Here is a 24,578-nt window from a genome sequence, read left to right as displayed (position 1 = left end):
CTGCGTCTTGCTCGATATTCCAACCTTCACACAAAACCCTCAGACCTATCCTGGACCAACAACTTATTCATTGGTGAGTACATCCCCGAGTTCCTGTAGCTTCTCCTAACTAGATGGCTTTCAGTTATGTCAGAGACTAGCAATCGCACCTTCCTCGAGAACCTGCCCATGGTTTGGCCAGTCGAGTTTCAGCGCTTTCTCCAGTCGAACGAACCCCCCACCGAAGCACAAGTCAAGGAAGTCCAGCAAACTGTGTTGGCTCAAGCTATGAATAACCTGGCCGACCTTCTCCGCGTCAAGGATATTTTAGACCGCATAATCCTAGACTGCAAGACGGTCGTGGCTCCAATACGTCATGTGCCGTCCGAAATACTGCTCGAGATCTTCCACTGGACCAACGCCGACGAGGTGCATGTTGACGTCTTCAGCAACAGATCAAACCTATGGAGTCTGCGACGGGTCTGTAGCCAGTGGCAAACGGTTGTCGATACAAACACAGGATTGTGGTCGAATCTCCTGGTGAGAGGATTCTCCTACAACCGTCATATCCCCCGAGAGCCCGTTAAATTGCTCAAAAAAGCATTGGAGCGATCCAGTACACAGTTACTCTCCATCCGTTGTGCCTTTGATTACGACGATTTGCTCGATGCAGAGAAGGAGAGGAACACCGTCCAAGAGAGATGGCCAAAACCGGTCGATCCCAAAGAGGCTGTCGCTACAAAGCTCAATCACGACTTGCTCCGAGTCCTTGTGGGTCAGTCTCGACGCTGGAAAAACGTTTGCCTCCAGGTAGACGACTACGCTTACCTGCCGATATTCAATGACGCGAAGGGAAAACTGGATCAGTTACAGACGCTAAGTTTCGGGATGATTCAAGGTTGGATCGAGAGCAGTACTGTTCCAGCGTTTGATGCGTTCGAAGTGGCCCCCAATCTGCGCAACGTCGAGCTATCGAGAATGGGACACGTTGACCCTCTTCTTCCTTATCAGCAACTGGTCTCCGTTCGTGTAGAGTGGTACGATCGCAATACGGTTGAAGAGCATCTCGCGCCTCTCCGTTTGTTGCCCAACTTGCAGGAATACGACCTCGACGGCTTCGACACCGAGCTGAGGGAGTCGAGTAACAATGCAATGATCCAGCACAACACCCTCCGTGCTCTACACGTATGCACACCTGGCGCATTGACCAAACTCGTGCTTCCGAATCTTGAAGAGGTCCGTCTCAAGGCTGCGTCTTTCGATGACATCTGCCGATATTCCACCCTCAAAAACCTTCATGCACTGATCAACAGGTCTGGATGCTCGATACGCAGACTCATGCTGTCCGACGTGATGGAGAGCGATGACCTCATCACCGTGCTAGGACGCACATCAAACCTGAACGAGCTTCACATCGAGATGAATCATTGGCAATTCGAAGCAGACGAATTCATTGCCACGGTGGCCAAATATCTTCGAATCAGGGAGGATAGGCAGATACCTTTGCCTGAACTTCATACGCTGACGATCACGCTGCAAGGCTCGCCGAAGTGGGATGTACCACACGATCTACCTGTGACTTTCTTGAAGAGAAAGACGGCTGAGATGATCCGGGATCGCTGGAATATCGCTGGCGGATCAGCAGTGAATAGACTCAGGTCTGTCCGGGTCTATATATCGGTGCCCTCAAAGTACCATATCATTCGGTATGACGAGTTCATCAAGGGTTTGGATGCGATAGAGCTCCGAAAGGAAGGATTGAATATCTCTGTAAACGTTATAGGCGGGAACCAAATATTGTATAGTGTAGGCGAAAATTAGAACTTTGAATATGCAAACGAAGCACTGGAGCGATCGATAACTGCGTGGGTTTACAACGACGATAGAAGCATCTACAGAATGGGCTGAATGGGCTGGTGAGCTGCCAGTAGCGAAGGCGCCAGACTATATAAAGATGCCAGATGGTCGAATTCCTCCGATATTATTGTCTTTCGGAGCAGACCGGATAATTCAGATAAGCCCAGCAGAGATAGGCAGAGAGAGAGAACTGTACACAGGGAATCAGGCATTCACGTCAGGCAGGCATACGGGGAGCGGTGCATGTGCAGGTAGCGGCACTAGTAAATATTGGGGATCAACGCATAGATGTATGGTAGATCATCGGCGTTAAAACATACGTATATCATAGTTCCTTATCCCCTTTCCCTGTGCGTGTTCCCGCCTCAGCCAGCTTCTCTTTGATCCAGTCAAACGCCCTGTCCGTCGCGACTTCCACGGGATGGTCATAAAGGATATGGCAGAGCAGGAACAACAGCAAGACCGGACATAGTCGGACCCCATGCCTTCAGTTTAGGATTCTGGACATTGACGAAGACCTTCTTCGTTTGTTTAACAATGGTGTGAATGGTCAGTGCAGGAAGACCCCTGCATATATGCTAAGTATTCATATCAGATAACAATAAGATACCCACATCGATGCAATCGACTGGAAAACTGCCCGCTGAACTGCAACGAGACTTAATCTCGTCGGCTCTGAGAAGTGAGCCGCCTCGACTGCCGAAGGTCCCCGTCGATGGGCCTTATAGGACTCGTATGCAACGTCCCCGCCAAGATAGAGCCACGAAACGCCGTATGCAGCCGTCACTACCCATGGCGGCACGACTGGTCTAAAGGCCTCTCCGACATCGCTTGTCTACGGAAGTTATTGCGGATAATTTTTAAGAGGCAAATGACGCGTACATAGGCAATATACCGAGTAGAGGCCCGAAGTGCGGTTCGTAGTCGAGCACCGTACGCGAGGTAACGAATGTCAGAGTCAGTACTGTCGACGTTGTCCTTGGTGAGGTGGTCGACCTCTTCCTCTATGGCCCCGGTGACGGACTCTGTAGGCGACATGAACGGGTCTAGAGCTAAGATACCGTATGACGCGGAACGGCGGAACGAAAAGAAACGTTTTTACCGTTGCCGTACATCACGTGATGTGTGCCAGGCCCTCTGAGTTTCCGTTGACTGTTCTCGTAGAACGTGCTTCACGGACGGCCATCACCGACGACGACGACGACTACTTACCTACGACAGGACGAGCAACGCTATGGACGTTGAGACACGATCCAGCATCAGCATCTGCTAATGTCCAAGGCTGCCGATAAACCTTCCCAGCCGAAGAAGATATCCGCCTATTATTCTCTTGTCTTCCCGAATTTCACTTTCTACATCCAGACTCTGTCAATCACTATCGGTCGTCGATGTAGTCCCAACCCTAATGCAGCGGACGTCGTCCTCGTCACCTTCGGATCTTGCCCAGGTCGATGTGGACCTTGGTGCTCTCAAGAGCGTATCACGGCTTCACGCCAGGATAGAGTACGACGAAGAGGAGGACCGCTTCGTGCTTGTTGTCATTGGACGCAATGGGGCTTGGGTAGATGGCGTCTGGTCCGGTAGCGGAACTAGAGCTCCTCTTGGTGAACGGTGCGAGTTCCGCCTTCTATTCCGACACGAGGCCCTAATCTCACTATTTCACGATTCTATCTAGGTCCCAGATCCAAATTGCCTCTCGCACTTTTCATTTCGTCTTGCCGCCACCACCGCCACCACCAGACGATACACCCTCACCAAGTTCACCATCATCATCTGTCCAAATCATCCATCAATCGTCCCCGTTCACCCTCTCTTGATATCACGTCGATATCGCCTCCTTCTTCCCAGCCATCACATTCGCCTCCGCCTCGAGAAGTTAAGCTACCACCGCCGCCGCCGGAGCCTCAGCTACCTAATTCTAATGCTATTACGCGGTCGACGAAGCCAGCCAAGAAACGCAAGAAAAGCGACACTGCTGAATTACCGACAACTCTCGCCCTCAAAGAGAAACCCAGACCTGACGAGATACCTCCCAAACCTACCTTTACCTACTTCACAATTAATATACCGTGCCATTAAGGCTCTAGATGGCAAGGCGACACTCCAGGAGATATGCACATGGATAATGAATGAATTTGACTATTATCGCTATACCGATGGTAATGCCTGGATGGTGGGTACTTTATACATTGAAAAATGTAATTATGCTGATTCTATGTTGTTCTTCGCAGAGCTCAGTGCGACACAACCTGTCTTCCAGTCGTGCATTCAAGAAAATGGAGAGGTGTGGAGGCGATCGAGGGAAGGGTTTCTTTTGGTCTCTGGATGAGGAGCATCAGCACATCATCGAGGAACAGGAAGCAAAGGCGCAGCAAGCTGCCGCCGCTGGAATGCAGTCGGGTACGGGGAAGGGAGACAAGGAGACCAAAGCTGCGAGAAAGAAGGAGAAGGGTGCGCCGGTATCCGAGCCTCCATTGAAACGGAGCATCAAGGGTGATACAAAGGGCTCAGCTTTACCTCCTCCAGTTGACTTCTATTCCACTGCCATTACCGGGAAAGACTGTTCCACCAGCTGTCCCAGGCACTACCGGAGTCTTTGCCTACCATCAAGGACATACTATCACTTCTAGTGGAACATCAGGGTTATTCTGGGACACCTATGAGTGGACCCAATCCGTACGCAGCTCTGACTCAATCTAATTGGAGGATGCACTCGCAGGTAGCCACAATACCTGTTGTTACCGCAGCACCCACGACCACCCCGAATACTACGACCAGTACACCGTCAGCATCTGTTAATCCTGCACCTGCTACTCCGACAAGCAAGCCAGTTCCTGCAGTCTTCAACTCTCTCCTACAGCAACCGCGATCGCCTCGAAATCGGCTACATCGCTACCCCCTGTCACCTCTACGGTCCCTTCCTGCAATACCAGATATACCCGTTCCCATTGTTATTGGCCCTATTCCCCCATCTCATCAAGATTATTCGCCTTCTCATCCAAACAATTCAGCGAAGGAAGGATATATGGTATATCACGAAGGCAAACTATTATTGGATCCCAAGGTCTTCAGTAGCATTACCGGAGACATTCTAACCAGCTTAGAGCGAATGGGAGCAGCGAAAGCCATGGAAATTTTGGCCGGACATATGATCAGAGTAATGAGAGAGCGGAGAGCCCGTGAGAGAAAGGCTGCGAGAGGACGGGGAAGAGGAGGGAAAGTTGCCGGGAAGTCGAAGAAAGATGATGCGAATGGTAACCCGACTGCTCCATTCACAACTGCGCCGTTGCCTGCTCGGGGTACCAGTGCGGTAGTGCAAGATACTAAGCAGCTGCCCCCACCGCCTGTCAGTGGAGCGTCAACAGAACCTGGATCGCCTATTGTTGTTGTGGATGGCTCTGACGACGAAGGACCTGCACCGAAGAAGAGGAGAGTAGAAGAATCCGCTCCTTCACTGTCCGTTCCTAGTCCGGATGTTACGATGGTACCTCCCACCTAGGCTTTTTTGTATATTCCTATTCCTATTCTTGGCTTTCTGATATCACGTCGCTCGTTACTTCATTGTATATTGATGTATCAATATGTTGTTTATTGTACACTCTGGCATAGAAGAATCCTTCGTAAGTAAGTAGATAGCTTGCACGTCAACCTATGAATTCTGTCATCGCAGTGGCCTAATTTCTCTCAGGCTTTATCGCATTCCGAAAGAGCCGCTAACATAATCCCACTCTCTATCGTCAAAGCAACTTGCTGTACAAATCGCTACGACCCGCAGACTGGCAACAGAAGATAGATGCATGATTTCTTCTGCATCCAAAGTGGGATCATTGGGTGTAAAAGTGCTGCCTGCACGGCTAACAAAGTGGATGCACTTATATCGGTTGACATAGTAATCACACACATGCATTTGAGTATCGGCATTTAGATGGGATCAGTGATTGTCGCATCGGACCTGGCCCACAAAGTACAACGCCACCAGATCTTGAGAGGTTTGGGCCACAGAAGGTTCAGCCATATCAAGTGCCGTGATGTGTTCGCCGTGTACATCGCCAAGATGACGAACGTAAATAACAGGGTTAAATCCTCTGTTCGAAGTCGCCTAATCCTTGAACTGGTGGACCCGAATGAACTCTTCGAATAGACCCGTGCTATAAGCCCCGAGTACAATGAACAAGTCCGCGTGAGACACGATTGACCGAAGTAGCAGATGACCGGTATCTTCGTTAATTTCCGTCGAATTGGAGCCGATACGTGAACATCGCGAGGGTGGGTTATCGTGTATTGTTGCACTGCGCCTAGCGTTATCAGATGAACCACCGACAAGAACCAAGAACTTGAGCCCGACATCGATAAGAGCTGTTTCCGTCACATCAACCAGAAGAATTAATGCTACTGGCTGGAGTAGCGAGTACAGGCAAAATTCCGTGCTGAATAAGGAGCAGAGCATCGTGGCTGCCCTCATTTGCTGTCCTGGTGGAGGCAAGGGAAAGAGTTACGGTAAAGAAACCAACGTGCGTGGAGACCCCGAATGAACTGGCTCGAAAAGGAAGGAGTCAGCCCTGTGATCGGGGTCTCAGCGCTAACACGTGCCTGGATATCATTCTGGGATCTGACTAAGCACTACCACCGACACTACCTTTTTGAACGAGCACCAGTAAAAAAAGATCAGACATTACCAGGCCCATTTCGAGGCCAAGCGTCCCTCAAAGAGAAGCCCGCAATTACCCTTTCATCTCGTTCCGATTCTTGACGTGCTACCCTCACGTCAGTCGTAGCTTCTCGTAGCCTTGTTTCCTTAAATTTGACTCGGTTTTTTCCCAAGTCGGTCCTTCTACGCGCAACTGATTCTTGTCCTTCTACCACGACATTCTCGCTGGTATCGGTGCCCACTTTCCCGACTTTCTTCTGTCTATGGGGCCGGCTACTGATGCCAGGCATTCAAGGCAGCACCACCATCAGTATCGCTTTCCCTTGTCTCCTCCGAGTTCCGGATCCGTCACCGCCGCTTCGTCGCCCCGAATATCATCCCTGTCTCCCACCGACTCAGAAGTCATCGACAATCTTCTTCAGGCTAATTCCAAATTCCCTTGGATCCACTCCGACGCCGCCACCGACTCAGATGGCTATACGACCGAAAAGACCAGACCTCGCCGTAATTCACGCAAGTCTCCAACTCGACAGTTAGCTGTTCGCGCCGTGACGCTACCTTCGACGACCACTGCCTATCCAGATTCTCCCTCCAAACCTCGCTCGCCGCCCAGGACTCGTCCCCTGTTTCAGCGGTCCAGCTCCTCCTCGACCTCCATTTCCCCAACCCAAGATCAAACCTTACCCCACGCTTCGTCTTCTGGTATCGGTCGCAAGGTCGCGGCATCATTACGGCTTTTTAAGGAGACTGACGTCCACTCTGACGAACCCAAGTCCAGTGACGTACCGTCGAAGCTCGAATCGGGTAAACGAAGGGCAGGTTCATCATCCAAGCCAGACAATGTTTCCGAAGCAAAGTTTGAGTTTGTCAAGCGTGCGGAATGGCCGGATCGCGAAACTGCTGCTCTCCGGCGGGAGAGAAGCTCGACTGCATTGCAGAGGGTGAGGACAAGAGAGAGCGTGGTCAGCTCTGGAGACGAGTCTTACCGGACCAAGGACAGGAAACCATCAGTTCGAGAGATGAAGATTGCGGATCTCACGCACTGGCGAAAAGAAGTCATGAGTATGATGGATGGGAGAGGACGGCGACGCGATCGAATAGAGTCGCCCTCGGAGTCAGTATTTGTTTCTTCGACATCGACGCCTTACCAGCCTTCGCCAAGTTCTTCCAGCCGGCCACATTCCCGGATATATCCCCCGTCCCCTTCACCGTCACGTTCACCTTCGGACCGACATGCGAAGGCTCCATCTAGTCGACCGCCCTCCAGCACCGGTATTGTATCTGTACCAGCCCTCAGTCCCATAACGACCAATTTTTCTCTGCCACCGTCCCCTTCTCTCCCTCATCACGAATCACAGCGTAGTTTGTCATTCCCTACCACCCCAAATGACGTTTTCTCCGGTTCTCCGTGGTCGACAGAAGATGAATCCACTTGGGAATCTACGTCTGTTGCTACCAGCGCTTCCACCACTTCAGCATACTCATATCATGGTCCTGATCTATCGTCGACGTTCGTTCAATCTTCGAACCATGCCGGAGGATCGCAGCTTTTCTCCTCGCCTTCAGAGAGCAAAGATGTAGCTATTGAAGAGAATGCGGAGAATCCCGATCTGGATTTATCATTGACACATATCCCTCTTCGACCTTTCCGTAATCAAGTAGGTGGACATAGCGCCATTTACAAGTTTACGAAACGGGCGGTGTGTAAGGTTAGTCCCTTTGATGGTGGTCTCAAACTTTATTCTCACAAGGGTTTATTACCGTAGCCTCTTGTCTCTCGCGAAAACCTCTTTTATGAGGCTGTTGAGCGAGAGGCACCGCCACTGCTTTCATATATCCCGCGTTATCTAGGTGTTATGTTGGTGAGCTACCGGCGAGTTCCAAAAGGTTCATCATCATCCCCTCCCCGGAAAAACAACATTGATGATACCCCGCGTCCTCCATTCATCAAGTCAGCCAGTGAGATACCTCGGGGCATTCCCGATATATATGGCGAGGGGGACACAGATAGCGATGAAGCTGAGATGCCTGAAGTGGTTTTGGACCGTAATCGGCATATCATTCCTGAATGGATGCTGCGTGGAGGGAGAAATAGATCATTGTCACAGTCCAACGTGGCAGGATCGTCTGTGTGGGCTAGTCGACAGCTCCAGCGACAGCACCTCGGAGGAACAGCATCGAGTCCGGACTTGAACACTGATGGAAAAGGAATGATGATTCCAAGGTCTAAACCTAGTCCACTGTCGCAATATCCCCCGTACATCTCGCCGTCCTTGGAAGCGCCCACGCCAGCCAATTCTCCGAAAGTGATCAATCGTGCATTTCCCCCGAAGCTGGCTGAGAGTCCTACACCTCGCCAGTTTTTGCGCAAATCGGCTGCGTCCGACGAAGACGACGGGTTTGGCAGGGTGCCTTCAACTTCGCCGTGGTTTAACGGCACTGGATCCACGACGGTGAACACCAAGTTCAAGGACCATGTTTTTAGTACGGTGTTGCGGCGGTTTAGGAGAAGGACGGGAGGAAGATGGGCTGGTACAGGAGCACGTACCGAGGATGAGGGTGATGTGGCGGATGCGGAGAGCGACAACGTACAGACGGGCCGGCGCGTGACTCGACGCGCTAGGAAGTTACTTAGCCAGGTCGAGAGGCTTCGAGTCACAGAGGCGAACGCGCCGATACGACGGACCCAGAGCGAGTCGATCATCGCAAGTCCTGAGAAGCTAGAGGCTATGGCATTGGAACAGCAGCAGAACCAGGACATCATGGGTGTATTTGAACTGGATTATGATGCGAGACCTGATGTTGACGAGGGCCAGAATAAGTTTGAAAAATGGCGGGGCGGCCGAGTTCTTTCGAGAAAGCGAAGTAGGTCCAGGTCATTGGATACGCGCCCATCACTGCCACCGCATCCGCTATCATTATCTTCCTTGACGGACAGGGCGATTCCAGAGATGAACGAAACTGATGTGTTATTTACGAGGCAGAATCATTTTATCCTCATGGAAGACCTGACAGGGCGGCTGAAGCGGCCGTGTGTGATGGATTTGAAGATGGGGACCCGCCAGTATGGCATGGATGCTACTCCGGCGAAAAAGAAGAGTCAGAGGAAGAAGTGCGATCGAACGACGAGCAGAACGTTGGGGGTGCGTCTCTGTGGTATGCAGGTGAGTCAGCGGCGAGTTTGTCTTCCGCATATGTGTTTAATACAATTCTCAAAGGTTTGGAACCATGTGACACAATCCTACGTGACGCAAGACAAATATATGGGGCGCGAGGTACAGCCTGACGCTTTCTCGTCGGTTCTAGCTTCGTTCCTGTATGATGGGGAGCGGCTATTAGCCCACCAGATCCCGGTGTTGCTCCAGAAGATCTGCGGACTTGCGAAAATAATTTATCGGCTAAAGGGATTTAGGTTCTATGGCTGCAGCCTGCTCCTGATTTATGACGGGGACCGAGAGTCGCAGGACGCGTTTGGGCTTTCAGCAATGGAACATCCTTCTTCGCGGAGCAAACGTGGAGAGTCGCTTGAAAGACAAAACGCGCATTATATCAAGTTGGACGCAGACTCGGACAAGCCGCAGTTGAGACGGTCACACAGCGAAGATTTATTGCTCGGTGGTCCGGTGGGTGAATACACGCGTAAACGTGGGGAGGCCACCGTGCGAATAGTGGACTTTGCACATACAACCACGGGGAAAGATTGGCTGCCCTATCCTAGACCAGGGGAGGACATGCCGCCGCATGACGTGTCATCAAGTTCCAAGGGCTATCAAGCAGAGGTTGACCCAGAGACGGGCTTGATATACGCACGGTTCCCACCACATTTCCCGGAGCAGCCGGATCGTGGGTTCCTATTTGGGCTCAAGAGCCTGGCAGGAACGTTGGAAGGCATATGGAACGAGGAGAGGCTGCGGCGGATCAAGACGGCAAAAGATGTCTATCAGTTGCCGCCACTGTCGGTAGAGGGGAGGGAGATTTTTGATGAGATCTTTGGGGTCGACGAGGAGGATGTGGGAACGCTGTCGACATAGACTGGGTGATTTTTCCTTTTTCTTCCCCTTTCAAAGGTATTTCTGTGCTATTTGGTCGTATACACGTATAATTCCCGTTAATTGTCTATTATCGCGTCCGTCGTCTAGCATTGTATTTTTTATACCTACGCATTGCACACCTACCCATCCATCTACATTTTTTTTCTTTTTCTTTTTCTTTGCATCTAGTGTAGCACAGCCCGTCCGTCTGAATCATCTGTACAAAGGCTCCATACATACATTCTGTTTCTCTCTGTTTTCTCTTTTTAATTGCATACGTGTCAAAAAAGATTGCAATATGATTTGATTTTTGTCGATCACACGGTCGATCACCACAGTAAACGTTTCCTGTTGACTCGAATTTACGACCAATTGGTGACACTTCCTACTACATCCCAACTCCCTAGATGTCCTAGTGTCATTTTCTGCTGCCTAGGCTTTACGCTGAAAACTTTTACTAACGACGCCACTGAGTCACTGACTAAGATGTTCGTTTGCTAGAGCAGTCAGCTGGTCATATTAATGCTAATACTTAATAGATAAGTTCTGACTCTACAGCATTGTTTGTGACGGTTTGCTCAAATCAAGCTACAGAGGCCTTTTGTGCTTACGAATCTCTTCATACCGGGTTTATCCCTTACCGTCATCTTCGAGGACGTCCTTACGAGTCATGCCTTCTGCTGCGCCTTCTCAACCGCTGAACTTGGATGGATTGCGAGAGGGCTATTTTAATTCATCTCTCAAAGACGGAATCTATCTCGGTGATCCCACTGCGCATCGTAAAACTCGGTGGTTACCAATGGAAGGTGCCGGTGCAGATGGACATGTCCTTGCTGTCTCTGGCGAGGATGAAGTGCCTTCTCCCGCTTCATTGCTTGCGGTTCTTCGTATAACGTCAGAAGACAACTGGACGATGCCGGACGGGAATTGGAAAGGTCCCCGTGAGTTTGCGAAACATTTCGCTGACGTCAAGTTGACCTGCACGGGAGCGCAACCTCGCAGCGGGGTGTTTCGTGGTGATTATGCGCACGTTATCGACAACTTGAAGAGCATCCAGGATATGATCGCTGTTGCGGGGTGTGAAAAGAAGAAAGGCCTATTGGCGGAGGTCAAGCGTGGGGACCCATCCGGGGGTCTCAAGATCAAACTACAGCATGCTCTCTTTCAAGAGGTGCGCGATCACAGTCTTTGTTCTAGATTTGGCTGACTTTTGGTCATGTTGACAGAAGAAGCACGACGACGACGACGACGCAGCAGAATCTGAGGATGGTGAGGCTAGCGGTGAGTATGACAGCGTTCTTGGTGTGTTGCCCTGATCCAAATCTGCCTCTGACTGTAGATGCTGTACCCACAATCGAGAACTGGCCCACGTCCCATCCCAAAGCAAAGAATGCACTAGCGAAGATGAAGGACACTCACGACGTCATTCCTCTTCTTTTGTATAAACTACCCTCCTTCGAGTCAGATCGCAGTAAACTCGTACAGCCTCAGGACTACTGCAGATGTTTAAGCGAGGCAATTGTTGAAGTACGGTTCCAGCTGACTCATTGGCGTCTTAAGAAGACCGACGAGGAAGTCTTCTCTGCTCATATCCAGGATATGTGTCTGCTGCCGGTTCCCGCAATGGCGCTCCCTTCACCCGTAAGGAAGCGCCCTCGCGTTGACGCTGAACACCCGTGCTCTCCTTCCAAGCGTATGAAGCTGGGTTCTATTCCTGATGCAAGGGCTTGATATCCTATTACTGGCTCACTACGAGGACAACTATGCTCAGTCTGCTTGGTGTTTTCTGGTCTTGGCTATGATCTCTCATTTACAAGAAATATGTAGTGATATGTGAATTGTATGATATGTTCATGGCTTCAAACTTGTAGGACTAGTACTGAATGTGTGCCTTGAATGAAATTGTTCATTCGACAATAATACTTATTACAGTGAATGAATGATTCCGCAGATGGGAACATGCTGTAAGCCATAATGCATAATGCGCGAATACAGAGGTATGTGGCCTTACATCTGATCAGCAAACTTCAAAATCAAATATATGGCCGCGGCAGCTTTTTCTTACTCGATCACCCAGTCTAGAGTCGATCACTGTATTTCATTATGAAACCTCTTTCCTATACTACGTTGCTTCCTCCTTCCCTCTTCGACTTATATATGATACGACAGTATCGTATGTCATATTCTGGTTCCTGCAGTGTTCAGACTGACTTTCTTGTTCCCTACTCGGAGCTGCCAGTGCTCCCGGCGGACATCGGCATCATGATCCGAGCTGAACTTGAAGTGAACAGCCTGTCAATGCGATTTCTCGAGAAGCCAATAGCAATGGCATATTTGACGCTCTAGGCGTAAGTAAATATCCGAGGCGGTGCTTCATGCTTGTACCGTCATGTTTGGATCCAATTCCAGGAGAGAAGAATTCCAAATAGCAGCAAACTTGCCTCCTACGGTCATCGTCACATCGTGTCTCATGCCTCAAAGACCAATCAACTATGACGCCTTGCGTCAGTCCTACCTAGAATCTCCCTCAAACGAGGGCATCTACCTCGGGAACCCGTCCGGTCTGTCTATGCATAACCTCAAATGGCTGCCCATGGATGACGGAAGTGGTCACGTCCTTGCCGACACTAGCCACGAGGCGCCTTCGCATGCTGTTCTGCTCGCAGTATTCCACATAACGGCCCAGGGCTGCTGGGTTAACTCCGATGGGAACTGGAATGGTCCCACTCAATATACTAAGAGCCTTGCAGACATGAAGCTCGCCTGCACCGGGGCAATACCCGGGTCTGGCGTATTCCGTGACGATTTTGAGCACGTCATCGAGAATCTTGAGTCCATCAGGAATATGATCGCCTCTCCAGGAAACAAGAAGAAAGGAGTGTTGGTTCCTGTTGAGATTGGCGATCCGGTGGATAAGAGCGGGCTTAAACTCAAGTTTCAGCACGTCCTTTTCAAGGTGGGTGACGTGTCAACCCTCCTTAGACACACGTTCTGACTTGATGTGGGAGAAGAGGGCAGGAGAGGGAGGGATGCGTACTCGAGCGAGCACCAGAGGTAAGTGTCAATTGATGTGACCGTATGGTCGATTTTTGACTAGTAGTACTTGCAGGCCGGCATTCTTGGACTATGGAAAACTGGCCAGTGAATAGCATTGCAGCTGAGCAAGCGCTGCAAGATATGAAGACGACCCATGTCGTCGATCCTCTTCCTCTGTACGACTCTAAGGATAAGCTTGTCCACCCCGAGCTGTGTTCCAGCTCTTTGATTGGTGCAACAGTCGAAGTAAGGTTCAATCTCTGCCATTGGTGCATCAAGAAAGAGGATGTGTACGTTGCCTATATTGACAATATGAGCATCTTGCCTGTTCCGGCGATGGTTCTGCCCTCTCCGGTCAAGAGACCTCGCTCTGTCCAGACGGAGAACTCGAATTCTCCTTCAAAGCGTGTTCGACGTGAGTTAGACCACCGCTAGATTCCCTAATGTCTTCGTTGATTACACTCATTAGAGCCAAGCTAAACTGGGTAGTACACCTACAGAGATTTAAGAATAATTCAGCAGCATGCATGATTATGTAGAACAGATATATGATATTAGATGGGATAGTCGGATTTGTAGCTTTAGGGAATCATTTCGTTATGAGAAATATGCCTGTATGCTGGTTGTTTCTTTCCAACTAGACATTCGTCTACGTGACGCGAGGATCGGTAGTATCATCGATCACGGCCAGTACCATTGGCAATCTCCAAACTTCTGAGATATCGGTTTAAATATTTAGATGCTTGCGCTGGGTCTTTGTAATTGAATACGCATCAGGGGTTGGCTTGCAGGCCACGGTATTCCTTTGAGCCATCTAATAGTAGGCTGGTAATTAATATTGGTGCTGCCGGTACATGCGTGCCAGACATCACCGCAGTCTCAAGTCGTTCGCCTATAGAATCAAAGAGAACTCCAAGGAGGAATAGAATACAAGTTGGGTTTCGAAACAGACAAAAAAGACAAAAAAAACCAAGATAAAACCATGGGGGAGAAAAACACCACCACGTGACACTCGAAACGCGTCATTTCGTCATATCCATCTCTTTCCCGACCACCATCACCACCCACGGGCCGCCGTCGAATGGACACTGACCTGAAGTGCAACCGACTGACCTGTCGTAAATCGCTCACGGACAAAGCTGTTGTGGTGAGCACCCTTCAGTATCATCTCGCCCAAGGTCCTTCTGCTGAACCGCCACCCAGACCACATGTGAGCTCTTCTTCTGGTAGAAGGGCCCGAAGGTCTGACAGAGAAGGAACGAGGCTCTCACATCTTCTGCGGTACGAAGGATCACTTCTATATCATTTGAAACTGATGCGATGAGGGTAGTGGAATGTGCAAATGAGTTATTCAACGCGGCGCGTTTATGCCCAGGTGCTTGGCCTTCCGCCCTTCCTCTTCTCTTCTTTTCTAACATATCCTCGAAGCATGTGAAGCGACCCTGACTGAACCGTCGGTATCGCTCATTCACATCAATTACACCCCTACTCACCTGGATACAGGGACGACGTCGTGGTGCGTCTCTTCGTCTTGGCGCAATCAACATCAATCGAAGCAGAGCTCAGGTCTGCTCCCTGCACCCATCGAATGACTACAAAACGGTACATATGAAGCGCATATAACGACTTTTTATCTCATGTTTCCTTTAGTCTGTCCTATCGGGTTTAACGCCATCGATTATTCTCGAGATCTGTTCTCGGTGCGTGATCCGGTATCGCGATTCTACATTTGTTTGACTTTTAAGAAACGATAGTGCGATATCTTTCTGGCAGTACCAGATATATCAAGAAAGGTGATTATCATTCAAGGACCCACTTCCGCTGATGCGCATACATGTCCAGCTCCTTCCAACAAGCAGTCGTACGAAATCTCACGGACAAGAATACTCAAATTCAAAAGCAACTTGATAGCGTCGTTAGAGAAGGTACCCTGTTTCATGGATCCGTTTGTTCATTCATCGCCTTCTAGCCAATAGCGAGATTTCGTTATTGAAGAACAAGATTGCCGGTGCGCCACCGTTGAGCACCCTAGATCTCTTACTAACTCTGTGAAAAAAGAACTAGAGCGTGATGTGGAATTGGAGCGACGAAAAGTGCGAGAGCTACAAGAGGCATCGAGGGATCGAGATCGAGAATACCAGAAGTTGAAGGTTCGTTTCCGTTATCTGCGCTTTTCCTCACCAGATGCTCGATTGCTTTCAGGCGCAACATGACAAGATGAAACGCAAAGTTCTTCTGGCCCCAAATCTGACTGGGCAGCAGCCGTCAGGGAGTGAATCGGTTAACCCGAGTAGTTCTTCTTTTCCAGGACAAGGTGAGCCGAAAGCTCGACAGCCGCTGAGGGCATTCGGTGTTGGGGCTGTGGTGGATGGTATGGAAGCGAATGGGGTATGAATTCTCCCATATTTGTTCTCCGCCACTGTACACTATTCATAGATCCAGAGGACCCCACTCGTTAACCGCGGCGCACAAGGTGGAGGGTTTGTACGGAACGGGAACGATGGCTGGGTGCAGCCAGGTGGGGCGGGTCAACGAATGTCACACCGTCAGCCGCTCCCTGTTGCGCATGCACAGCAATATCGACAAACCTCTGGGAGTGTTTCTGAGCGGTCAGATGGGAGCAGTTTGTATGAGGTGGAGAATTTGTTGGGTATGAGTGGAAATGGGAGTGGTGGGAAACGACGAAACACAGGGCCGGGCTGGGGTACGGCACCTATTCAGCAGCAGCAGCAACGCGGTGAGTACATTTCTGGGATTTGAGTAACGTTGCCAACGAGTGGAGAAGTATTCCCGGCGAATTCGAACATGAGAAGATCGGGAACATTTAGACCTGCGGTTATTGGACGGTGAAAATAGTCAGTGTTGTCTTGCTTTCAGGATTGGGATACAGTGTAATATTAGACTTGGAAGGTGTATTCTTGGATGCGAATAATGAACCACTCTGGAAGAGATGATATAATGCGACAGATTTAGTATACAATGGGGTAGTAGAGAGTTCATGCAACGAAAGCAAAAAGCAAAGAGAAAAAGTCAGGGTCTGCGTATCCTGCCCATTTTCTCATCATCGAGATACAAGCCAATAGCAATCATATCTTGTCCTGAGCGCCGGAGGTAACCGGCAAGAACATCGCGTTCTGCATGGGGGAGCAAGACAGCAAGTTTATCGAGCTGCCTCTCAAACTCGGGGTCATCCTGGGTAGTAGGCTTTGTATCTGACTCGCTGACATCTTCCATGGTATGACTGCTGGTAGTGGAAGGGCTGAGCATCATGGTATGGCTCCTGGACATGCGTTTTGCTCTAGGACCACCTGGAACAGTGGGAGAGATGGTGGGACGCTTTGTGAGGACAGTACGATTGGGTATTGGATGATGAGCCTGCTGGCGAGGTGGCTGAGGACCTGTTGTTGTGCGACTGACACTGGCTTTGCGACCTAGAGACGCGAAGAAGCCGCTCTTTACTGAGGACGTCGTTCGGGGTGCAAGGGTCGGGTATGGAAGGATGACGCTACTATTTGGCGTCGTGGGTGAGGATAAATCCGTCGCGACACCAGCATCTGGACGGACAGGGAAGGTGGCTTCGCTAGCCTCGCTGCCGTGAGATGTATTCCGAGGTTTCGGCGTAAAGGCAGGGGACGGGCCGGGTGAGTTTCTGATGCGTGCTTCAAAGAGCCAGTCACTGAGACCGCAGTCGTAGAGGGCGAGTTCGTTGATCTTGGCGGTGTAGAGAGCACAGCGCTCGAGGGTGGTGAGTTTGGCGGAGAGCTCTGAGCAGTACATGGCGGAGGGGTAGAGAGCTTTGATCTTTGGACGGGAGAGGGGGGATAGCTGGGGCGGGGACGGGGTGCGGCTGGGTGTTCGGGGAAGGGACATGCGGCGGAGACCGCGGGTGAGACTGTTGCGGAGGGACTTTGGAGGAGGACTTGGGGTGGGCGGGAGCTCTTCGCCGGATGAGATGGAGAGTTCTGCGGATACGCGCTTCTTTGAGGGCGGGGGGGTGACGCTGACCCATTCGCGGTCTTCTGGGAGGCTGTCGTTGCGCGGAGGTGGCTGAATGACAACGTCTGGCTGTGGGGGTGGCGGTGTTCGATGTGAGCGGGATGACTCTGTGTCTGACGCGCCCTCTCGTCGATGGATGGATTTGGTCGCGTGTACCGTGGGTGATGTTGGTCGACTGTCAATAATAGGTGAGATCAATGGTGACAGGAAGAAAGAGAGACAAGCTTACGGTGCCCGCTTCGACAAGGCTGCAGAGACAGATGGAGGTAGCTGCAGTGCCTGTTTCACTGCTTCAATGTCTCCTCTCCGCCGTGCTGAACGCGGTGGTGGTGGATCCAGTCTTGGCGGTGGAGGCAATGGACCTGCTGTTGCATGTATGCCGGGCTGGTAGTTGAGATACGAAGCGGGGTTGTCGGGTGAGAAAGTGACTATGCTGCTGTCAGTGGATGACCTCCGCTTGGGCGCTGGCATAGACGAGGGCGGGATATCGTGGGCGTCAGACTGAGATCTGTTGTGTTGGGCCATGTCGGCGGTCATGATGGCGGCGGCCATCTGTTGCCGGTCCGCAGTTTGTTCGGTTCTGTGTGGCGACGCGACTGGCGACTCTTTCGAATACTGGCTGCAACTCGAGTCTGATGATGAGTACTGCGATGACGATGCTGATAGAGGTACCGGTCCCTTGTCTGCGAGCGGCGACTCGTAGTAACTAAGCAGGTTGTCAGTGTCCTGCCGAGCGAGCATAGGCCGTCCTGCTAAGGGTCAGTGCGAGAATCGACGATAGAACATGGCACATACTGGACGAAGATGCAAACTCATCCTGCCCTGCTTCCTTCATCGTTATAAGGACAGCCGGTCCCAGATCTTTGCAACACAAGGAGATCTCGACCGCTTGCCCCTTTCGGTCACGTTGTTGGTCTATTTTTACGACATAAGTCCTAGCTTCCCACAGCCTCCGATATTCGTATGGTCAGCGCAATACACACCGTACATGTCCATCGCTTCGCAATAAACATATAGCCCAGCTTTTTGGCCATGCTATCTGCCCTTATCTCCGCTTTCCATGAAACCCGTCCTATTCGGGTTCCATTCCCATTCACAGTGTCTTGCTACCAAGCACGCCAAACAAGAATGAACACGTATTCTCCTTCCTAAAAACATGATCGCAGCCAGACGGTGCCGCAGTTAGCAGACAGCCTCCGTGCCTAGGAAACCTCCATCTCCCGCCTTTCCTCTACCGGATTAATTCAAGAAAATCATCGGTGACTAGTCGCTCAACTGCGACTTTTTCAGCATAGCCCATGTCTGGCAGCCGCGTTTCAACACATGCCTTCCGAATTTCCGCCAAGCCTTCACTTTGTCTGTCGACGCGCACACGACCACCGGAGCCGTCACATCTGCACCTGACCTTGGCGTCGCGATTTTCGGTATCAACATTATATGCACCGCCTAGCACGGTGGTTATTGACATACATACACAGAGGGTGATAACCGGTCCCAAATTTATCGACGTCTCCGATCGTTTATGGACGCTAATCGAACATTAAACGCTGATTCTGGGTATCAGCACCCACCTTGGAATGTCCTTAGCGACTCGGATCTAGTCGCTATGTTTCGTCCGAGCGCTAAATCCAACACAATCCACCTCTGGCTCAATCAGTGCTCATCAAACTCCAGCAAAACCCCCTTCGTCACGTCAAGTGTCATTAATATTCTTTCCATCCACTAATACGTACTTAACAGCGCTCACGGACGTCAGCGAGTCTTCAACGTTCAACTCGCATGTGGGCTAACTCGCAACTCCGAGATGCCTGTGGCGCATCACTTGGTCTTTTCAACACTTGTGCAGTTTCATCTTCGAGTACCTTGTATAAGCACTGCTCGGTGAACTATAAACTCCTCGCCTAACCCCCCATATTCTCCTCACAAATGATCAGTCATCCTGGGCGTCTCACGATCATGCATATCTGTTCAAATCCATCACACATGCCCTTGCAAGTCGGACCTACATCTTGATACGACTGCTGGTAATCATCATACATCCAAGCCCTGACTCGCCAATCTATGTAGATCGATTCCATTCCTCCTCATTGACTCGGTCATGACGCCGAGCTATCATCATGCCGGCGGCTAACGGCTCCACGTGCCTCCCACGCCCGCTGACCAATCAACCCCTATCTTCGCAAATTACAGAAAACAGACTTTCCGTCCTTTCATCACCCTCCCGCGAGCATCGTCCCACGACTCGTTACGGTGCGCGCGCCATTCATGTTCAGATTCAAAGCTAATACTTTGAAATTCAGAAACATAATGTTCTGGACTCCTTGCCCAGGATGTGCTTGCCCAAACCACGCTTCAGGCAGCATCAGCGTCTTTACAAACGACGAACCTCTCCCAAGCCCGGCTTTCACTCGTATAGTCAATTCTAATGACCCGCCTTTACCTGCCGAGTCTGATGCCATTCGTGCCCTCATTGCGGAACAAACCCGGCGCGTCTCTGCGCTCCAAACTCAAGTCAGCCACTTCAAATCATACCGCCAGGACCTGCTTGCTCAAGTGTCCATGGTAGACGACAAAATCTCGGCTCTAGAGCGCGAACGCGAGCGGGTCTCGCAAGCTATTCGGGAAAAGAAGCGTTTGCTGAGCCCTGTCCGACGGCTTCCACCCGAAGTGCTCTCACTCATCTTTCTGGAAACAATCATGTTTCCCATCAAACGGACCCCGTCTACAAGCGAGAGCGAATGGTGGGATATCGAGCTCTCTGAGAGCCCGATGTGGTCTATCGAGCAGGTATGCAGGCAGTGGCGAATGGTGTCGGTGTCGTTCCCGGAACTGTGGTCATACATCAACATCACTATCACAGATGACAACTTTAAAGAAGACGGGTATGCATACGTACGATGTCTTACCCACCAGTTCAGCCGTTCCAGGCTTTGTCCATTGTCCCTTTCCATCACCGATATATCGAACCAGTCTAGTTTCGATAAACTTCCCCCACCACTCGTGACGCTCCTCTTGTCCGTGGCGAGCAGGGTACGCGAGCTGCATCTTCTGCTTTCTGCAGCGATATTCTCTACTGTACCGACGGTGCGCCTGGCGCTGCCTTCGCTCAGGAAACTCTCCCTGCTCTCTACAGACGCGGAAGAGATCAGCAGGTACAATAACCTCAACCTATTTGACTCTTCCCCCAACTTGCACGTCGTGGAGGCGATGAATATCCGGGACCCCGTATCCTCGTTCGCACTGCCGTGGCACCAGATAACCAGATACAAGAGTGACCACCTCCTGGATGACTGGGCTGATCCTGGGCCCGACACGTGCATTCACCTGCTGTCCATCATGTCGCAGCCCCAGCTGGTAGAATGCGACTTGCGGTGTGAGGTCAACTGTGCCGACGGCGTGTTTAGCGGAAAGTCGTTTCCCGTCATATGCACACGGCTTCGCTCTCTGAGTCTCTCGTCCTGGCCGTACACCAGCGGAGGCACCAAGGCGATCCACCAGATATTAGACCGTCTGACGTTGCCTGTCCTAGAGAGCCTGAGGGTTGTGTGTCAGGTGGGACTTGTTGAGCTCGAGAGGGAGCAGACGTTTGGTGCGCTTCGCCGGGTTGTGGAGAGGTCAAGGGCTCCACTTGAGGAGCTGTATTTCGAGCATGGGGAGGTTGTGGAGGAGGATTTGGGTTCTGTGCTCCGGGCGGCGCCGGGGCTGAGGGATTTGAGGCTGGTTAATGTGAATTTGGGTGTGATACCCGGTCTGGGGGAGGAGGGGATTGTTCCGGATTTGAGGACGTTGTATTTGAGTGGTGGTGGTGGGGTGGATTTTGAAATTGATAGGGAGATATGGGAGGGTGTTGTACAGGCGAGGGCTGAGAAGTTGGAGGAGGTGAGGATTGAGAAGATCGAAAGGAGAGAAGAGGAGGACCGTGCTGTGGTTGTGTTGGAGGCGAGTCGAAGGAAGGAAGGAAGGGTTGGGGTTGGTCATTCGTTAGTACGTGCTTAAAGTTACGGAGTATAATGCTTGTAGGCGAAGACTCTAAGAGTCTGAGTACGCGTATCTGATGATAATCACGTGGTGGTGTCATAGTAGCATTGGACGAATGTCGACTCATAAGGAGGACGTACTCGTCAAAACTAACCAAGAGAGGTAGAGAAGCGTCTCGGACACGGAAAAAGTACAGAGCACCACCGAGTGGATCTAATAGAGAGTTGGAAAATGTCGAGCCAGACCGAGGCCGTCTACTTCGGGCAAGGCAAAGCAGCTCGAAGATGACAGTAGATGAAGCTTGAACGTAACAGCAGACAAAGACATCTTGTTTTGAAGCATTGATGGCGCGAAGCAGGCCTCTGAACGTTCCGAGTCTGTGAAGGGTATTCAATCGTCGATAACGTTTGCGACACCTCAAAAGAACCGTCATCCCATGTCGTTCACGGTCCGCGGCAAGCCATTCGAGAACCAGAAAACTCGAATAGGAGCTGATGGACTTGGTTGACTCAGGATTGGCATGAACAGACGGTAGCGGCGCATGCTGGTCTTCGCCTTCATGGAGGTAATGCTCGTTCACACGTTCAAATGAACATAGATCCTGTCCAGTACAAGTAAAAGAAAACTCTGTCGGAATGATTCTTCGGAACTATGACGTACAACACGATTCTTGGGATAGCTGGCACACAAACTGTAAAATGATCCATCCTATTATATGCATATCGGTCGACCTTTCAATCGGATTTGTGCATGTATTGATCTTTGAAGGAATCAACAGCAAGACCTCATATCCTCTCCTTCCATTCGCGGTTTTCGTAGCCTTGAGCAACTTTTTCAGCTCGATAAAGTCAGGATCGTCTTCGGCAGGCAAAGGAAATAGTTGTTGGGATCCATGCTAGCCACAGCAAGGAATAGGTTGACCTCGGCACTGGCTTCACGGCGGTGTTGACTATGGTATCGACCCGTTCGAAAGCGGTCTTGTCGGTGCCCCAGCCTTTCTTTAGGCCATATGCGAGGAGAGCAGGATCTTTCAAGGAGTAGCCACGTACACGTCGGTCTTCAGTAGGTGGCATGCTATAGGTAATGTAGTGAGAAGGTGCACTTGATGTTTGTAGCGACAAGTGGTGACAAAGTGGTACCCACGCGCGCAATCAACTTATTCGACAGGACCTGCTCCTATTCACTGTCAATCCCCAAGACACAGTCATCCTCGTCGCTACATCAGGACCTTGGTATAGTCACACCATCTTGTGGCGTTTCCAATTCCGTCCCATATTTTACGAAATGATCCAAGGAAGGAAGGAAGGGAATCCATCATGCATATACGAGTCGATCGTGCGATTTCTTGCAGATGATCGGTATATTAATACGTTTTAGTACTGCACAAGAACGAATACATTATTGGCTATAGTCGTCTTCTCTACACGCAGCGAATATTTGTATCGTGCGATTTCTTTACATATCACTGTTTTGCGTTGGCATCTCGAGCAAAAGTGGCTGCTACGAGGAGAGGGAAGACCAGTGTCGCATCTGCAAACACCTGCGCGATAAAATGTTATGAGGTCAACTTTGTTTCCTGTCCTGTTGGCGCGCACCTTGACAGATTCCGATCCTGCGCGAATTTTTCCCCAAGAGATGGCTTCGTCTGGGCGAGCTCCAGAGTCTGATCCGTCGAATTCTTGTCCGGTGTTCTGGCATACGTGTCAGTACAAAGTTAGGGTTCCAAAGAGATTGACTCACGATGTAAACGGAGTAATCCGCACCATTACGCTAGAAATCCTAATGACAAGAAGATGTAGCAGTGAAGGCAAAACACTCACTATCAGCATCGCGTTAGCTATCTGGTGCTTGCAAACTCCGCCGCCAAGGATAATCATTCCTGCTTTTCTAGACTTCCTTGAGAGCTCATTCAACTCACGGATATCTTGCACAATATCGACTATCAGTCCTGGATTCTTGAAGGAGTGGAAGTATATCATGTCTCCTATGGAGCCATCAGTCAAGGCAGGACAAAACACCGGTATGTCGTTCTGAACCGAAACCGAGCACTGAGAATGCCAATCAGGATAACGAAAAAGCCACTATATTCACTTTGTAAGCCCAATAGTACACAGATTCCTCGTTGTTTATCTCCTTGCCCAGCCGTCGAATGAAGGTACTCGGTGACCAGATCTTCCCGTGTTCCTTCTGTTCGACAAGCATGGAGTCAAGAATCGGCATAAGCCAATCTTCAAACTTGCAATAATTATCGTTTGGCACGACGAGGTTGCCGATACGGTTCATGCCTCGTCTACGTAGATCGGCACCATCGAGGTTGAAATCAGCGAGGTATGTCTTGCCAAGGCATTTGATAAAGTCTTCTTCGATTCCGCCGGCTGTGGTGACAAGAGCGGAGACGTGCTTGTGTTTGACAAGATGGAGTATGATTTCTCGGAGTCCGGAGGAGATGAGGTTGGAGGTGTAGCCCAGAAATACGTTGCAATGTACTTGACTACGAGCTTCGAAGGATTTGTACTCTTCTGACTCATCGTCAGCTACTGGTTCATCAGAGAGACGCCATTTACGCTGTGGACATATATAAGAGAGTTTTCCAATAGATACAAACCTCTTTCGTACCATTTTGTTGACGATATCGATGGCCCGACCTAAACTGTTGGCCTGAAACCCGATTCGTTCATAGCTACCGATGATTTCTTGGAGGGAGAGTGGATTATCAAAGTTAGGACCTTCCACGGATACAGCTGTATCTGGAACGGGATCGGAAGGCTGTAGAACAGCTGCCGAAGCTCCAGACGGAATGGACATGGGGTAAAATAAAGAAAAGGCAAGAAAAATACACGTCACATGTGTGACATTATTATTCGCCGCTTTCGCGACTTACACGACCACCGGGTCGCTCACACATATCCGCCTCGTCATCGGAGACGACGACGGCGACGATGACTTCCATACTTCTCGGCATGGAGGAGAGCACCTTTGCACCAGAGAGCGTTCCGCTACCCGTGTCCCCTCCTGTAGATGCACAGGCGTCTACCAGCACACCCCCGCCTGTT

General features: G+C 50.6%; 10 protein-coding genes across 10 annotated transcripts; 7 read left to right on the top strand and 3 right to left on the bottom strand.

The window, feature by feature from the left end:
• Positions 1-41: 41 nt before the first annotated feature.
• EV420DRAFT_135279 (uncharacterized protein) lies at positions 42-1,836 on the top strand. The gene has a single exon (XM_060468970.1). The coding sequence runs from the start codon at positions 127-129 to the stop codon at positions 1,798-1,800; it is 1,674 nt and encodes a 557-aa protein (XP_060333636.1). The 5' UTR covers positions 42-126; the 3' UTR covers positions 1,801-1,836.
• Positions 1,837-2,154: 318 nt separating this feature from the next.
• EV420DRAFT_135258 (mitochondrial 18kDa protein) lies at positions 2,155-2,991 on the bottom strand. The gene is made up of 3 exons (XM_060468968.1): positions 2,719-2,991; positions 2,451-2,671; positions 2,155-2,403 (listed from the first exon to the last, which is right to left on the bottom strand). The coding sequence occupies exons 1-3, from the start codon at positions 2,872-2,874 to the stop codon at positions 2,262-2,264; spliced, it is 519 nt and encodes a 172-aa protein (XP_060333635.1). The 5' UTR covers positions 2,875-2,991; the 3' UTR covers positions 2,155-2,261.
• A 117-nt stretch (positions 2,992-3,108) lies between these two features.
• EV420DRAFT_1619329 (fork head domain-containing protein) lies at positions 3,109-5,335 on the top strand (the record flags this gene model as incomplete). Its single annotated transcript, XM_060475459.1, has 7 exons — positions 3,109-3,252; positions 3,284-3,447; positions 3,512-3,611; positions 3,685-3,770; positions 3,862-4,009; positions 4,068-4,428; positions 4,467-5,335. 7 exons carry the CDS (start codon positions 3,109-3,111, stop codon positions 5,333-5,335), a joined length of 1,872 nt encoding a protein of 623 aa, XP_060333634.1.
• A 1,332-nt stretch (positions 5,336-6,667) lies between these two features.
• On the top strand, positions 6,668-10,844 carry EV420DRAFT_135223 (uncharacterized protein). The gene is made up of 3 exons (XM_060468967.1): positions 6,668-8,193; positions 8,251-9,648; positions 9,703-10,844. The coding sequence occupies exons 1-3, from the start codon at positions 6,748-6,750 to the stop codon at positions 10,513-10,515; spliced, it is 3,657 nt and encodes a 1,218-aa protein (XP_060333633.1). The 5' UTR covers positions 6,668-6,747; the 3' UTR covers positions 10,516-10,844.
• A 210-nt stretch (positions 10,845-11,054) lies between these two features.
• EV420DRAFT_1527822 (uncharacterized protein) lies at positions 11,055-12,558 on the top strand. Its single transcript, XM_060472475.1, has 3 exons — positions 11,055-11,686; positions 11,742-11,796; positions 11,855-12,558. Exons 1-3 carry the CDS (start codon positions 11,186-11,188, stop codon positions 12,244-12,246), a joined length of 948 nt encoding a protein of 315 aa, XP_060333632.1. The 5' UTR covers positions 11,055-11,185; the 3' UTR covers positions 12,247-12,558.
• Positions 12,559-12,928: 370 nt separating this feature from the next.
• On the top strand, positions 12,929-14,279 carry EV420DRAFT_1527819 (uncharacterized protein). The gene is made up of 4 exons (XM_060472474.1): positions 12,929-13,471; positions 13,527-13,569; positions 13,625-13,966; positions 14,021-14,279. Exons 1-4 carry the CDS (start codon positions 12,986-12,988, stop codon positions 14,029-14,031), a joined length of 882 nt encoding a protein of 293 aa, XP_060333631.1. The 5' UTR covers positions 12,929-12,985; the 3' UTR covers positions 14,032-14,279.
• A 194-nt stretch (positions 14,280-14,473) lies between these two features.
• Positions 14,474-16,212, top strand: EV420DRAFT_135048 (uncharacterized protein). The gene is made up of 13 exons (XM_060468964.1): positions 14,474-14,698; positions 14,755-14,761; positions 14,815-14,832; positions 14,882-14,926; positions 14,980-15,004; positions 15,055-15,067; positions 15,118-15,153; positions 15,202-15,251; positions 15,306-15,344; positions 15,394-15,476; positions 15,521-15,559; positions 15,610-15,701; positions 15,754-16,212. The coding sequence occupies exons 1-13, from the start codon at positions 14,633-14,635 to the stop codon at positions 15,943-15,945; spliced, it is 705 nt and encodes a 234-aa protein (XP_060333630.1). The 5' UTR covers positions 14,474-14,632; the 3' UTR covers positions 15,946-16,212.
• A 1-nt stretch (position 16,213) lies between these two features.
• EV420DRAFT_135179 (uncharacterized protein) lies at positions 16,214-18,377 on the bottom strand. Its single transcript, XM_060468966.1, has 2 exons — positions 17,777-18,377; positions 16,214-17,722 (listed from the first exon to the last, which is right to left on the bottom strand). Exons 1-2 carry the CDS (start codon positions 18,286-18,288, stop codon positions 16,582-16,584), a joined length of 1,653 nt encoding a protein of 550 aa, XP_060333629.1. The 5' UTR covers positions 18,289-18,377; the 3' UTR covers positions 16,214-16,581.
• A 1,287-nt stretch (positions 18,378-19,664) lies between these two features.
• Positions 19,665-22,143, top strand: EV420DRAFT_1477607 (uncharacterized protein; the record flags this gene model as incomplete). The annotated part of the gene is made up of 4 exons (XM_060469436.1): positions 19,665-19,797; positions 19,877-21,531; positions 21,884-21,973; positions 22,039-22,143. The coding sequence occupies 4 exons, from the start codon at positions 19,665-19,667 to the stop codon at positions 22,141-22,143; spliced, it is 1,983 nt and encodes a 660-aa protein (XP_060333628.1).
• Positions 22,144-22,895: 752 nt separating this feature from the next.
• EV420DRAFT_1527798 (Deoxyhypusine synthase) lies at positions 22,896-24,356 on the bottom strand. The gene is made up of 6 exons (XM_060472473.1): positions 24,142-24,356; positions 23,617-24,090; positions 23,346-23,555; positions 23,266-23,295; positions 23,121-23,216; positions 22,896-23,065 (listed from the first exon to the last, which is right to left on the bottom strand). The coding sequence occupies exons 1-6, from the start codon at positions 24,328-24,330 to the stop codon at positions 22,988-22,990; spliced, it is 1,077 nt and encodes a 358-aa protein (XP_060333627.1). The 5' UTR covers positions 24,331-24,356; the 3' UTR covers positions 22,896-22,987.
• Between the last annotated feature and the right edge of the window lie 222 nt (positions 24,357-24,578).

The sequence above is a fragment of the Desarmillaria tabescens genome (assembly GCF_030435595.1).
Source record: "Desarmillaria tabescens strain CCBAS 213 chromosome Unknown EV420scaffold_10, whole genome shotgun sequence".
Taxonomy (NCBI): domain Eukaryota; kingdom Fungi; phylum Basidiomycota; class Agaricomycetes; order Agaricales; family Physalacriaceae; genus Desarmillaria; species Desarmillaria tabescens.
The sequence above is the reverse complement of the archived record's forward strand: the minus strand, read 5'-3'. Positions and strand labels throughout refer to the sequence as shown.

What these genes read in the sequence shown, in the direction of transcription:
- EV420DRAFT_1527798 (XM_060472473.1), bottom strand. Translation starts at nt 24,330, where the DNA reads ATGTCCATTCCGTCTGGAGCTTCGGCAGCTGTTCTACAGCCTTCCGAT. An exon ending in TCGATATCGTCAACAAAATG is followed by an intron (nt 24,091 to 24,141) that starts GTACGAAAGAGG and finishes ATATGTCCACAG; the next exon opens with CGTAAATGGCGTCTCTCTGA. An exon ending in TGTACTATTGGGCTTACAAA is followed by an intron (nt 23,556 to 23,616) that starts GTGAATATAGTG and finishes GTTTCGGTTCAG; the next exon opens with AACGACATACCGGTGTTTTG.
- EV420DRAFT_135179 (XM_060468966.1), bottom strand. Translation starts at nt 18,288, where the DNA reads ATGCTCGCTCGGCAGGACACTGACAACCTGCTTAGTTACTACGAGTCG. An exon ending in GCCTTGTCGAAGCGGGCACC is followed by an intron (nt 17,723 to 17,776) that starts GTAAGCTTGTCT and finishes TATTATTGACAG; the next exon opens with TCGACCAACATCACCCACGG.
- EV420DRAFT_135048 (XM_060468964.1), top strand. Translation starts at nt 14,633, where the DNA reads ATGGACACTGACCTGAAGTGCAACCGACTGACCTGTCGTAAATCGCTC. An exon ending in ATTGAAGAACAAGATTGCCG is followed by an intron (nt 15,560 to 15,609) that starts GTGCGCCACCGT and finishes CTGTGAAAAAAG; the next exon opens with AACTAGAGCGTGATGTGGAA. An exon ending in GAGAATACCAGAAGTTGAAG is followed by an intron (nt 15,702 to 15,753) that starts GTTCGTTTCCGT and finishes GATTGCTTTCAG; the next exon opens with GCGCAACATGACAAGATGAA.
- EV420DRAFT_1527822 (XM_060472475.1), top strand. Translation starts at nt 11,186, where the DNA reads ATGCCTTCTGCTGCGCCTTCTCAACCGCTGAACTTGGATGGATTGCGA. An exon ending in AGCATGCTCTCTTTCAAGAG is followed by an intron (nt 11,687 to 11,741) that starts GTGCGCGATCAC and finishes TCATGTTGACAG; the next exon opens with AAGAAGCACGACGACGACGA. An exon ending in TGAGGATGGTGAGGCTAGCG is followed by an intron (nt 11,797 to 11,854) that starts GTGAGTATGACA and finishes CTCTGACTGTAG; the next exon opens with ATGCTGTACCCACAATCGAG.
- EV420DRAFT_1527819 (XM_060472474.1), top strand. Translation starts at nt 12,986, where the DNA reads ATGCCTCAAAGACCAATCAACTATGACGCCTTGCGTCAGTCCTACCTA. An exon ending in TTCAGCACGTCCTTTTCAAG is followed by an intron (nt 13,472 to 13,526) that starts GTGGGTGACGTG and finishes ATGTGGGAGAAG; the next exon opens with AGGGCAGGAGAGGGAGGGAT. An exon ending in TACTCGAGCGAGCACCAGAG is followed by an intron (nt 13,570 to 13,624) that starts GTAAGTGTCAAT and finishes TAGTACTTGCAG; the next exon opens with GCCGGCATTCTTGGACTATG.
- EV420DRAFT_135258 (XM_060468968.1), bottom strand. Translation starts at nt 2,874, where the DNA reads ATGTCGCCTACAGAGTCCGTCACCGGGGCCATAGAGGAAGAGGTCGAC. An exon ending in CTACTCGGTATATTGCCTAT is followed by an intron (nt 2,672 to 2,718) that starts GTACGCGTCATT and finishes TAACTTCCGTAG; the next exon opens with ACAAGCGATGTCGGAGAGGC. An exon ending in TTCCAGTCGATTGCATCGAT is followed by an intron (nt 2,404 to 2,450) that starts GTGGGTATCTTA and finishes GCATATATGCAG; the next exon opens with GGGTCTTCCTGCACTGACCA.
- EV420DRAFT_135279 (XM_060468970.1), top strand. Translation starts at nt 127, where the DNA reads ATGTCAGAGACTAGCAATCGCACCTTCCTCGAGAACCTGCCCATGGTT.
- EV420DRAFT_135223 (XM_060468967.1), top strand. Translation starts at nt 6,748, where the DNA reads ATGGGGCCGGCTACTGATGCCAGGCATTCAAGGCAGCACCACCATCAG. An exon ending in CGAAACGGGCGGTGTGTAAG is followed by an intron (nt 8,194 to 8,250) that starts GTTAGTCCCTTT and finishes TTATTACCGTAG; the next exon opens with CCTCTTGTCTCTCGCGAAAA. An exon ending in TGCGTCTCTGTGGTATGCAG is followed by an intron (nt 9,649 to 9,702) that starts GTGAGTCAGCGG and finishes CAATTCTCAAAG; the next exon opens with GTTTGGAACCATGTGACACA.